Source organism: Nycticebus coucang, chromosome 1 (genome assembly GCF_027406575.1).
Source record: "Nycticebus coucang isolate mNycCou1 chromosome 1, mNycCou1.pri, whole genome shotgun sequence".
NCBI lineage: Eukaryota > Metazoa > Chordata > Mammalia > Primates > Lorisidae > Nycticebus > Nycticebus coucang.
This window is the reverse complement of record NC_069780.1, coordinates 174207596-174221674: the sequence shown is the minus strand read 5'-3', so window position 1 is coordinate 174221674 and position 14079 is coordinate 174207596. Positions and strand designations below refer to the sequence as shown.

The window sequence follows — 14079 nt, the reverse complement described above, 5'->3', positions numbered from 1 at the left end:
GTCAGGGGACTCGGTGTATCCATCTTCTACGTAGTGCACATTGTACTGAAGAGGTCATTTTTCATCCCTTCCCTCCTTCTGATCCTCCCCCCTTTTAAGTTTTCAATGCCCATTATGCCCCTTTTTATGTCTTTTATACTTTCATAGTACATTTTCAAATGTTACCCCAAAGACTGGTTTTGAAACTTTAGTTTTACTGGTTTACAAGTGTTGAGGACTTCATAAGTCAGTCTCATGTGAAGTTCATTAGTAAGTGTTAAAAGAAATGCTTTCCCAATGGGGAAAAGGTTGGGTAGTTGGGGCAGCTGGTGTTAATAAAACTATGTTTGGCCCACAAAACTACCAAGCAGCCCCTGTCCAGTATCGTTCAGTTTGTTGTAGAGGAATTACATTTCCTGAAATAAAGAATGTATTCATCCCCAATGATCATAAGTTCATAATTGCCCATTTCTTACCCTCTACTTTGTCAGGCTTAACCTTTAGTCAGGCATCTCTTCTACCTGTAGGTTCCTGAGTTCTTTTTGCCCAAAAGTCTGAGCAAGAGCTAAAAATGTGAACTATGCTTTCCCTTATCAGTTTATCCTGGGAACTGGCTGACTGTAGCAAGACTCTTATCCTTCCAGATCCACTGATGCTTTTCCCAGCTGAGAAACATTTAATTGCCCCTAATATTTATTACCCCTCCTTATCACATAAAACAAAAGCTGTTTTTCACTTGACTTAGGGACTTCCAGAGATTTCTGAGATCAGAGTGTTCCTTCTATCGTTGTACTCATTCTTCTGAATACAGTAGCTTCCTGGCTCTGTACAAATTTATATTTATTTAACATCATCCTTTAGCATGAATTATAATGCCAGCAGAGGAACAGACTTAGGCCAGCTCTTTGTTTTGATGGAGAAATACACGAATTACCAGTTGTGAGCCCTCTGCTGGTGTTATCAGGGCCTCGTCCACTGCACACACTTTCCCAGGGGCTGGGGAGCTAGAGCAGGTGGAGAATCCCTGGGTTCCTTTCTATGTTATCGCTCACAGTAAAAATTGATTTAACAGTGAAAATATGTGGACAGTCTGAGCCACGTCTCTGACATTCCTTTATTCTGGCATCCCCCATAATGCATGGAAAGTTAAAGGTGCCATCTCTACCCACCTAGTGAGCTTTATAAACAGAGGTGCTGGAGAGTAACAAAACACAGACCATACAAAATAGTGTATGCCAAACTTCGAATTATTAATTTGCCAGAAAAGAGTCCGATCACTTAGGAGAGAGTGCAGAGATTTTCTCTGCCTTTGTAGTGTCGGTGCTGGCTATGTCAACAAAACAGAGTTACTTTTGTGTATGATAGACTTCACAGAACATTTTTGATTTGTTTCTGAAAAAAATTGAAAACTCCCTCCTTTGACTGATCATTCTTTTGTCATAACAATGCAAGGGCATTACACTGTGGTTTAGCTCAAAACAAGTTCTAGAATGGTGTAAGGCTCCAACAGTCATATGAACATGTGAAGACTGAAGCAGAGAATTCCTTTGTAAAGGTCAATGACGTGATTCTGAGACACTGGCTTTGACCAGAGTAGAGGAAACATGGGAGGTTGTCAAACAATGGGAAAAGGCATGAGTGTTATGAAACCATTATGTTCATGACGCCTTGAAATACAGGAATTCTGTATTGTTGATTTTCTCTGCTTTCATGAAATCTTAGAAATGTGTCTTTACAGGAAAACAGGCTTGAAAGAAGTCTAACAAACTGGAATTAAGTTCTTAAAGAGTATCTCTAACCCCCCACAGGTTTCTGTCAGCATCTATATTGATTCACTAAAGCTGTCATACCTCAATTGAGTGTCTTAAACAATTATTGTCTCAAAATTCTAGTAACTAGAATTTTGAAATAAGGATGGCGGCAATGTTGGTTCTTTCTGAAGGGTCTGAGTATTGGGGAAATGTAATTAAAAACAAAATCTTCCAACTCAGACAACTGCTCCACAAAGTAGCAAAGAAAGAAAGCTTTGTAGTTCTTAGATAAGCCTGAAGCCAGAAAGAGTGGCTCTCACAAGCAATGTGCTGGGTGCAAAGGCAGAAAGAATCTCATCCTTTCATACAGCCAAGCAGAAAGGACCCCTTACGCACATGTTGTCAAACTGCACAATAACTAATCCTCAAGTAAAAAGACTTGACAACATCCATTGTCACACATATTCTAGATGTACCTGGTAATTGGGGACGGTCAGTGTTGCTTATCATTAATCAGCTTTATCCAGAGGAAAAACAAATTTCTCATATTCTTATGACAGAAAAAGGTTTTGTAACTCAGAAAAAAGCTGCCCATAGAATTTATCCTCACACAGAAAATGGGAGACAGGGGTACTATCTTTGTGAGGTTTACATGTCAAGAAGATGGTTCCCAGTTCCTTCAGAGAGACATTCCCGTGATATATTACAAAAATGGCAAAAGGCTTACTTAATTACTAAGAGAGTTACATAGATTTCAAAGAGACAAAGATGCAATGTAGGATTGCAAATTTTGTAAAGTTAATTATATAAGTAGAGGGAGAGAGGTAAAGAAGACTTTTTCAATAAATTTTCAATAGGGAGAATTAAGTCTTCTGTTTTTAATATTTTTTGCAGCCCCTCTCCGTGGTCGCTCTGTGCTTTCTCAGCTTCTCTCTGTACCCCACGTCCAGCCACTTTCCTCTGGGCCCTCTTCTACTCTGGTCCTGTGAAGACCCGAATGAGCAGGAACAGGACACAAGCAGCAAAAAGAAGGGAACAATAACACCTCCGTGTACAAAGGAGTTGCCACTTCTCACACTTCTGCTCTCCGAAAGGAGAAATGGAAGTTCTTGAACTTCCAACTCATTGTGGTTTTTATGACCCAGTAAAAATGGCTTAATTAGGGATTTAAATTTAGAAATTTGCACCTGATCCTTGGAAAGCTTGTAATACATTTAGTGAAAAGTAGACATTTAGGTGGTTAAACACAAATTAAGAGTCTTAAAGCAATTCTGTCCCCCTGTAGAGGCTTCTGAAAACTATGCTACTTCAAAACCAAGTAGCCAATAGTTAAGGGACTAGTATACTTGTAAATCTCTAAGAAAAAACATGGTGAGTACAAATCTCTTCAGTGTTTGATGAAACAGATACAAGAAAATTCATCTACCCTTTATCAACCGAATACCAAGGATACAGATGTACTTGTAGAGAAACTTTATTGAAATTTGCTATGGATCCCAATCTCTGTGGTGATGACAAGTTTTATTAAAATGACTAATTACATCAAAATGGTACACTAAATAAATTCAATAATATTATTGCAGGTGACACTTGAACAACTTGGAGGTTAGGAGTATTAAACCCACATTCAGTTGAAAAACTCCCTATAATTTTTGACTCCCCCAAAACTTAAATACAGCATACTGTTAGTTGTCTGGAAGCCTTACTGCTGACATAAACAGTTGATTAACACACATTTTATATGACATACGTATTATTTGCTTTATTCTTATAATAAAGCTAGCGAGAGAAAAGAAAATGCCATTGAGGAAATCATAAGAGAAAATATATTTACTATTCAAGAAGTGAACATTGGTTATCACAAAACCATGAAGATGAAAACCTTCATCTTCATTGTATTTACCTTGAGTAAGCTGCGGGGAAACGCAAGAGGAGGGGCTGGTCTTCCTTGGGTGGCAAAAGCAAAAGAAAATCTGTGTAAGGTGACCCATCTGGTTCGAACAGTAGATAGAGGGTACAGAAGGAGGCAGTGGTTTTGTGGAATAATAGTTAGCAGACTGAATTCTTGAATACCGAGTTAAAAAAAAAAAGTCGAATGTTATCTAATTCAAATTGCTCCCCAAATGTAATTTATAAATAAACAAGAAACCTCCAAAATTTTTATATGAAGAATGATTTACTATTCAAAAGATTAGTTACATTTTAATTAATTTCTATGAATGTGGGATTTATTATTAGGCAAAGTATGCCAGAGAGTAATTTTATTCAATTATACCTGCTCTGATTTTGTAACAGGTTAAGTGTCGGGAGACATATCTTCATGTTTGTAAATGTACACATACGTACGTACACATGCATAAACACATAGGATTTTATTTATCTTAATTATGGATGTATAAGTTAATTTCTAAGTTGATCCAATATAGAGAAAGACAAAGCATATTCTAATTTCAAACAGAGGAGGGCTTGCTATTTGATGGCCTTCACTTCCCTGCAGAGAAGTTTCTAAAATGGTTTCTAAGGAAAGATAATGATGCAGAATCCCTGAGCAACTATCTCATCTCGAGAGAGCACAGATTATAGTTTTTAAATGATAATGAGTTTGAATTAAATTTTGGCACAGTAATGAGTTTACATCATTTCGTGCTTTGTCCTTGCTTCAATCATTGTTTTGAAATGGAAGTGTACGACCGCGAACAGTTGATGTTAGCAGAGCAAATAATGGTAATATAGACATCTTTTCTGAGAGATTTTGACAGACTGTGTACCATGGAAACAATCTCTCAGCAACAAAATTGTCCAAATTGGGAAATAATCCCCAGGTATAAACCCTTTTTACATACCCTTTTGTGATCTTCTTTAAGCTATTTTAATTTTTCCCTTAAGAAAACTCTAAGGATAAAAATATAGACTACATTAATATTTTATTCTATTTAATTTAGAAAATCAGACCAGAGAATCATGGCTTTGAATGTTCTGTTAGAAATAATCAAGGGTAGCACATTCATGTTAGGAGGAAAGCAGCACCCTCCATGCCACTCTGCATTGCCCGGGGGCGTAAGGCTTTGGATGGAAGAGCCTCCAGGGAAATAGCATCCTCCCTGTTCTTTGTCAGGGGATATTTCACTTAACCTGTAACAAATACAGAGTATAAATTAAAGACATTATCCATATTATTAGAATGAAGTATATTTTTAGACAGATTTTGTTTTTCAGACAGATGTGATTCTAGAAAATATATTTCCCTTATAAGTCCTTTCCATTAATATTATGTTTAAATTCATATTGATAGGAAGCATAAATAATTTTCAAATTCTATCAAATAACCTTCAAAGGGCATTCATCTAATGTAGAACTATACATTTTTCCTTATAATATAGTGTAGAAAAGAGTTACATATAAAAAACTACTTATCTTGCTGTCAATTTGGGGAAAAACTTGTTTCAAATTATACAAAGAAAAGAAAAAGTTTAAGTAATGATTTATGAACAATCATCTAAAGTGTAAATGTTTCCTCTATAAGTAGATATATCATCCACCTAAATACATTTTATTAGATATGTATTTATTTCACTTTTTTATATAGCATGTACTTTCTTATATGAGCAGCTGCCATCTGTTCAAAGAAAAAAAAATCCAGAATGCTCTTTTAGCGGCGTAATTTTGAACAATTGATTACAGAATTGCCTCTGGCACCTTGCATCTAAAAAAGGAAAAACAAAACGTGCTTTAGTTAATTTAAACTCGGAATGCTTCCGTAAATTTATAATGACTTTGTCTTTGGGAAATTATAATATAGTCTACGGAGCACTATTGCAGCTAATACAGGAATATTTCCGTGTATTTCCATTCAATCATTCTTTCAAAAAAAATTGAATGAAGACATTTTATGAGCTAAGTGTTGAGTGTGCATTATTGAGATGATTGAGCAAAGTTACACAGGGTTCCTAAGTATCTGAAGGTGTCGATCTAATGGAATAAACACTAGTCAGTCAAATAGTCACAAATACACAGATACATGTAAACCTACCATAGCTCTCATGAAACAGTACATGTCACTCTGAAAGGATGCAAGAAGAATAGTTTACCCTTTCAAATAGATCAGGAAATTCTTCCCTGACAACACAACTTTTAGCTTAAAATTGGAAGGGAAAGTGACGTTTAACAAGGTAGAAGGATATGGGAGGGGCAAAGTGAATAGTGTCTCAGGTAAGGGAGAACTCAATGTGTTTTTGAACAAAAGCAGGTCCATTTACAAAAAAAAAAAAAAAAGGACAAAATATAAGGTGTCCAGAGACGATGGAGAGTGTAATGAGAGGGCTGTGGGGGCCAGACCCGCTGTGCCCAGTTAAAGAGTTTGAGAGCAAAAAGAAAGCATTTACCTGACTTTTAAAACTTAATTTTTAAACATATGGAGTAACATAAATAAGGGTTAAACTCTGTACAAAAAACTTTACTGAAAGTAGCATAAATAAAATGATATAAAAAAGTCAAAGTATTTGGAGGAAATTAAAAGGACATGGCTGAACTCCAGGAATGATGTGACTGTATCTTAGAATGAAAAGGTAGTTTTGCATGTGAAAAGAAATAGAAAAATGTAAACGAAACTTAGGTGAAAAATAATTGACAATGGGTGATCCTGGATTGGGTAGTGGGGACTGTAAGAGAAGTGTGATGGTTTGGTTTCTTGTGTAACTGGGTGGAACCAGCTGTCATTTACTAAGATAGAGAATGCCAGAGACAACCGCTTCTTGTTGGTCTTGTTGACCTAATCTGCCTTTGAACCAGGCAGTGATTCAAGTTACTCAGGTTGGCATGGGGGCGCTAGGTCTAGAGCTAAGAAGTCATAGGAACGACTTACATGTGTATAACTCCCATATACTTACAGATTCAAATAACATACCAAAGTAAAGTCCATCATTCAAGACAAGGACTTTTTTGACTGATTTGTTTGATTAGTGAAGACTGTGGCTAAAGTACTAAAAGGCATTTTAATTACTCCGAGTGGATTATTAAAGATATTTTTGCTTGTATCCTAGATTTCTGGGACTGTGGCAATAGTCCAATTTGGAATGTTTCTTAGCATTGGGATGTGGGAATTACCTTATATCTGAAGCTTGTGATGAGAGCTTCAAATGATATTTCTTAATGTAGACTTCATCATTGCATACAGAATCATTTGCTCATTCAATAAGGCGTATTGAAAGAGAATATTATTAGAAAAGCACTGGGCATAGCAGGAGCAAAACTTCTTACTTTCAAGACACTTACAGTCTATGAAAGTGAGATCACTATAAATTTACAGTGTTAGAGAGTATTACAGGAGCATTACAGGACCCAGGATTAAGGGTCACATAGTAATGCACATGACAGGATGGGCAATTCTACTTGGAGTCAAAGGTTAGTCTTAAAAAAGTGAAAAGGAAATTGCTCTTTTCATCAGGTGATATTAATTCTAAGTGCAACTGATGGCAGAGACACATTCTCTTAGAGATTTGTGTCACATCTTCTCCCTTCTCTTAAATCATTTAAAACTTCCTTTTATAGCCTTGTTTCTTTTTCACTAAGAAATAGGGACCATGGGAAGAAAGTTTCTAAAGGCATTTATGAACAAATCTATTGAATTTCTCTGAATTTCATTTTTTATCTTCTTTTCTATCACAATGAATACAGGCTTAGGTTTCTTTGGTAAGGCCAAAATATCCATGTCTACTTTTTAATCCCTTCCCTTTTCAACCATCACTTCAAAAACGGTCCCCTTTTTCTCTTTTCCCCCCGTATATTGTCTATCAAATCATTTGTATCAATGTATATATACTGCCTTTAACATTTCCTAACTTAAAAAATTCTCTACAGACTCTGAACATCAACGACATAACCTTATTGTTTCTTCATGCAGAATAAACTACTTGAATGTTAATTTTCAAACTTTTCACTTCCTTGTCCCTTTCTCCTTGGAGCACACCCCAGTAACAATTCAATTCCCTGGACTCATTGACACAGCTCTGGCCAGGATCATTAATAAACCGTGGATGGCAAATCTAATGGAAAGTTTAAAGACCTTATCTTTCTCAACAATAGGTGGGATTTGACAAAAATGATCATTATCTAATGCAGTCTCTTGGCTTTTAAAAGAATCTATAAATTGATGAGCTTCAATTTACATCCTTCTCCCAGACCTTGTTTCTTATTTCCAGAAAAGTGCTTCCTCAATAATTTTCACTTCAATGTCTAGGAAACACGTCACAGTTAATGTATGAGAAATAAAACTCCTTGTAATTCCCCCTATTAAAACTACATTTTCTGCAGTATACCATAAAGTAGGCATTTCTACTGTTTTACTTGTTCAGATTAAATCTATGGAACAATCCTGAAGCTTCTGTATCTTATGTAATATGAAATACATAAACAACGCTATCAGTTGTTTCATTATTTTTTCCCTTTTCTGACTACCTCTCACTACCTCCATGGCAGCCATTCATGTCCATGACACCAAGTTTGATTCGTTAAATACTTGACACATCAAATCACCCAATTGTGTTCAGGAAAAAAAAAAAAAGAAAAAAAAAACATGGCTAGTTATCATATTTCCTCCAGTAACCAACTATCATTTCTCCATGTTCTTTTGTGAACTGATAGGTTCAATTTTATTCAATGTTTTATGATATCAATGAATAATTTTGAATGCCTATCATGTGCTTGGTACCACATTAAGTCATTTTTATAAACAATAAAGAAAAGATATCGTTGACCAGGGAGAACAATGATCATGCGATTTGTGCACAGAAAAATAAGCGATGTGATTGGTGAGCAGAGCTTTAAAATACAGTTAGCAGAGAAATTCCACATGCTCTTTATTCCAGATTCTGCAGATTTAATCATCAGATAAGCTGTATCTTTGGATAAAGCACCAGCAAGTCAAGGACATCATCAAAATAAATATATTAAATCCTTAGATTCCGAGTAAGTTCTCCAAGAAGTTTTAAAACGCCCTCTGTTATTTTGCTTCTTCAAGAGGTGCAAATCACAAAAGTCTTTAAGCACATTTTTCTGAGAATAAGCCTACATCTTTAATTGTGTTACCATGTATGTGGAACTAGAGCCTTTTGCTTAATTTTTATGAACACATTTACCTAAAAACTGAAAAGAGCACTGTTGAATGCTGGTGGGTGGAGCCCTCCAATGCAGATCTAAGATTATGCTGTACCAACCATTTAAAACTGTATGTGGTGGGCCATAAAAAATTAAAAGCAAACTTTCTCTTGTTCCAGTTCTACTAACCCTATTCTAAGGGCTTCTTTGATAGTCTCAATACCTAAAATTAGGACTTTAGAGTGAGATAATCAGGACTTTCATAGATAACAGAGTCATTTTTCCCCCCCTGAGGGTGTGATTATCATTTTGGCATTTTGTCAAAGAACATTTTTTCAGTTGAAATATATAATGCCCCCACTGTACAATGAGGGGTAAAATAATGATGCCCCCAAAGTGAATTTACAAAGGGAACACACACAGTGCAGGGTCTGTTTTGCATTGATGTTTGTATTACAAGAAGTGAAGTGAAGACAGAAGAAGGGAGATGTATAAATGACAGAAGTAGACTCTTCAAAGAGTCAAAATTTTTAAAAAGTGGGGAAAAAAAGAGCAAAGGATATAGAGAGCTTATAAATTTTCTCAGTCAGTACAACAAAGCTTTAGTGGAATTAATCATTTTCACACATTGAATCATTTCTGAGGAAGGCATTTCAGAGAGAGCCCTTTCAAAGCATACAGAAAATGGGTGAAATCAATAAACGAACAAAAGAACAATTTGAATGAAGATGAATCAGAAAGAAGAAAAAATTTTCTAAAGAGCCATCCTTAAATAAATCATGTTACAAGCTTCCTACTGAATATCCTGACATATGATTACATAGCTACATATTTAGCATATTACCATGATATCTTTAAAAATATGTTTGTGTATAAATGCATGATACATACATATATGTAAAGTGCATATTGAATATACCTTAATGTAAATATAAATTACACTAAATTTTCTGTAATCACATTGTTTATTAGGTAAATCATACAATGCATTTTGATTGGCTTATAACAGGGACGTATGTCAACAGAAATGAAGGAAGCTAAGAAAATCACTGTAAATTTTATTATAGTCTTTGTTGCCCATATTGGTTACAGAATAAACACTTTGTGATGAATAACAACTTAAGCTGGGAGCTTTATTTTTTTCCTTTGCCCCTGACATTGTTGATTAGACAGATTAATGTGTATTTACCTTTTTATTCTGTAAAATGTAAGTTATTATTTTAAACAGTTATATATATGGATGTTACCTAGAAAGACAGATGTGGAATTTTACTATGAACTTGATCCAAGTGTTTGGAACTCAATAATGTTTATAGCATTAACACATCACTTAGTTCTAAGAATTCAAAAGAAAAAAAATTTTTCAGATAATATTATCAAGAGAAATATTAAAAATTCCCACAATTCTCTTCTTGTGGAAAATTGGTTAAAATGTATTATTGGAAACTAGTTTGGGGGCTTCTGTAAAAAGGGTGAATTTAGATGATATTGGAAAGGATGCTATTAAGTTGACCTATGCAGAACTTATGCACACTTTGGGGAGCAATTTTCTTTCAGTTGGACTTGAAGAAATCCTTTATCTTCTTAAATGAGTACATTAGAAAGTTTTACTTCAATAGATAGCCATAAAATTCTGCGAACCTCCAGGGCTCCTAACTTTGGTCCCCATTATCTTCCACTCTGAAACGTAATGGCCAATCATTTCACCAGGAACCTCTGATAAACTCACCACATGGGAAAAGAGTAAATTTTTTTCCAATCAGATCTACAAAAAATATGACTATGGCTTTAGTGGTCAGAACAGAGCATCTCTCTCCTAGGTGTTGGAAAGTAAGCTTGCCCTTGCCATGACCTCTAGATAGTTTTCTTTCCTGCTACAGTGGCCTCACAGCAGAATGAAGTTTGTAGTCATCCACAAAACCATTCAGTGTGATAGTTTTAAGACTTGAGATAATTGTGTTTGATGGTTATATGTCTAGAGAGAGATAAAACGGATGGATATAATCAATCTTTTTATTTAGAGAATGCCATAACAATTGCTAGCACTTGAGAAATATATCACAAAGACTATGCTTTCTTCCGTGACTTGGATGAAATGATAAAAAATCAATGGCATTTAAATGTTGTCAAATAAAAATGTAGTTTTAAATGTCTTTTATGAATCACGGGGCTAAAAAGTAGCATGTGAGTTCACAGCACCAAAATTTAGACTCTATAATATGTTGAAGGAGTGTGAGAATATTTATTGAATATGTACTGACACTTTCTAAATTTGACCACAGAATCTTTATTCACAGTGCATCTTGCAAGATGGATATTCAGTGAAAAATACTTTGAGAAATTCTAGTCAGTTATTTCAAAATTTCTACATTTCCTCCAAATTTTCCACTTCCAGCACTTCTCAGCTAATAACAAATCACACACTCGTTGAGTAGACACTCACTCAAGTTCCTATCAGAAATTCAGCAAATTTACTTGTATTTGTATGTTTGTTTTATTTTTGCCTATCTGAAAAATCTCCAACTATGTCCTGAATTCCCTTGACCCTTCTCTTGTCAGAATTCTCCCCACCTCACTTCTTTTCTATCTCCAGCTTCTCCAGTCTTACTTGTTTTTCCTCATTAATATTTAAATGTACTCTTCTCCTCTACAAAGTTAAAGTTTAAGTTATATAGAAAGGCACTCTGATACAATTGATGCTGCATCCCAAATTGCAGGGTCAGTCCCAAATAGAATGGTCAAAATTGTTGCCATACAAATTCTAACATGAGTCTATGATGCAACGGTCAGATACCTAATTACAGTAAAATAATAAAATTGTCAAAGTGATTTAATAGAGCAAATGTTTTTTTGCAGAAATATTTGGAGTGCTCTATCTAAAGATAACATCATTTTTTTCCTTACGGAAGGAAAGGGATGGAAAACATTATCTAGAGAGAAAGACTTCAGTGGGATGACTGGAGAATTCTGAGAGGTGTCACCTTCTGAGAGGTGTCAAAGTTTAGGAGACACAGTGGTCTGAAGTTTTGCTGGAGAATAGTTATGATTCTGGCGACTAATTCAGCAAATTTTTTCTCTTTCTTCGTAGAACTATATCTACATTACAGTTTCTAATTCCACCTTACAAGGGGCTATGCATTTTCACTTTTATCACCTTTTGAAGATGAACATCAAGTACAATACTTAAATTACCCTAAAAGCTCCCCCAATCAATTCAATTACTCAATCTCTCTCCTTCCCCCTTGCCCTCTCTTCCTCTTTCCCTCCTTCACCTCTTTCTCTTGCCTTCTTCCTATTTATCCATCATTGTTTTCTGTGTTCGTCTCTCTTCTGCCAAATGAAAAAGGTGGTATAATTACAAATTGGAAGGGCTGCGTTGAGCACTTTGTTATATGGAAAACCAACTTCAATACAAGTACACTGAACTTCTGAATAAGTGCAAAATAAACTTTCCTTAGTTTGAAATACAACATTGGGATTTGAAGGATGTTTCCCCTCTATTAATGAAGGATAATTTTGCGTAAGAAATTTGGAGGGTTTAAGAATTATGTGATGCCATAGAAAGATTTTTGATAATTTAGGAAGTAAATTCTTACCCGATAAAGTTTCCAGTGTATGTGTGCATTTGTACATGATGTGGGTCACACTGAAGAGAGAGCCGGACTATTTTATAGTATTATCATTTCAGGTGAAAATTTTCTTATTTCATCTTTCCTCTTGCATTTGTGTGTGTGTGTGTGTGTGTGTGTGTGTGTGTGTGTAATCTGAACCGGGAAATATCAGGCATATCAGCTACTAGGTGAGGGAGGAAGTTTTCAGGAGATATAATAAACTTCATAGCAGGCGACTATGACTTGGGAGGCTAGAGTTACTGGATATTAAAACAAGTTCAGAGTTTTGAAGTTCGCACTACCTGCTGTTTCTGCTCCCAACTTATATTCTGACTTCAATATTCAGGAATTCCAACAAGACAATACCAATAATGCTTAATTTTTATATCTTGTCTCATTTTATTTAATGATTAAAATTTTTATAAACAGTACCCATGATACTTAGGATTAGAAGAAATACCTCTGGTTTTGAAAACATTTGCAACCAAGACCTGACTACAGGAAGCACTGACAGCAATTAAACTCTGCCCTTTTTCTAGCCTGGGAAATTTCCTAAATGATCTCAATCTACTTTGAAATCAGAACTGAATTAATATTATGTAATTTTTATAAATGCAGTGTATATTACAAGAAAAAATACTCTATGAAAAATTCAGCAGGAAAACCAGTTCACATCCTCATATTTGAATTTATAATGCAGGATCCGAGAAGGCAGACTGAGGAAGATGTTTGAAGCCTTGGCTGGATTCCCTGATGGAATTTGCTAATTATGAGGCATTTCAGCTAAATGGCATGAGGATCCCAAGGACTAAATTTGGTAGTTGTTCCAAAATCTAAAATTACTCCTATTTTTGTAAGGCAACTAATAGATAAACTAAATTAAATTTTTTCTTACAAATACATGATTTCCTTGGAACCCTTTTCTAACTAGAAGGCTTGATCTGAATTATTTCATAATCATTTGCAGGGGTGCAGTTATGGTAAAGTTAGTCTGTAGCAGAAAGATCCAACAATAATTCAGTTACTAAAAAAGATAGACATTTCTCTCCCTTTTAAGTACTAATTCCAGGGCAGCATCATACACAACTGGCAGCTTTGTGCTGTATGGTAGTGTCCCTCACATTTTGGGCATCAGCCACTGGTTTCATGGAAGACAATTTTTCCATGAATGGAGGTAGAAGGATGATTGCAGGATGATTGCAGGATGATTCAAGTGCATTACACTAATTGTGCACTTTATTTCTTTTTTTTTTTTTGGTTTTTGGCTGGGGCTGAGTTTGAACCTGCCACCTCCAGCATATGGGACTGGCGCCCTACTCCTTGAGCCACAGGCGCCGCCCATGTGCACTTTATTTCTATTATTATTACATCACAATGCAGACTCAATGGGAGCCCTAAGTTTGTTTTCCCGTAACTAAATGCTCCAGTGCTAGCATCACTGCCTGAGCCCCACTTCAGATCATAAGAAGCACAACCTAGATCCTTCACATGTACAGTTTATGGTAAGCCTCATACTCAAATGAGATCTAACACTTGATGATCTGGGGTGGAATGCAGGTGGTGTTGCAAGTGATGGGGAACAGAGAAAACACAGAGGAAGCTCGCTCCTCACACCTGTTCACCTCCTGACCTGTAGCCTGGTTCCC

At 35.6% G+C, this 14079-nt stretch overlaps 1 protein-coding gene across 1 annotated transcript in view; it reads right to left on the bottom strand.

The window, feature by feature from the left end:
* Nucleotides 1–4795: 4795 nt before the first annotated feature.
* CDH9 (cadherin 9) overlaps nt 4796–14079 on the bottom strand; it is a 168481-nt gene continuing 159197 nt past the window's right edge. The window contains exon 12 of the mRNA XM_053596494.1: nt 4796–4862. Coding sequence (XP_053452469.1) covers nt 4858–4862 — 5 coding nt within the window. The 3' untranslated portion in view covers nt 4796–4857. The remainder of the gene's footprint in view (nt 4863–14079) is intronic.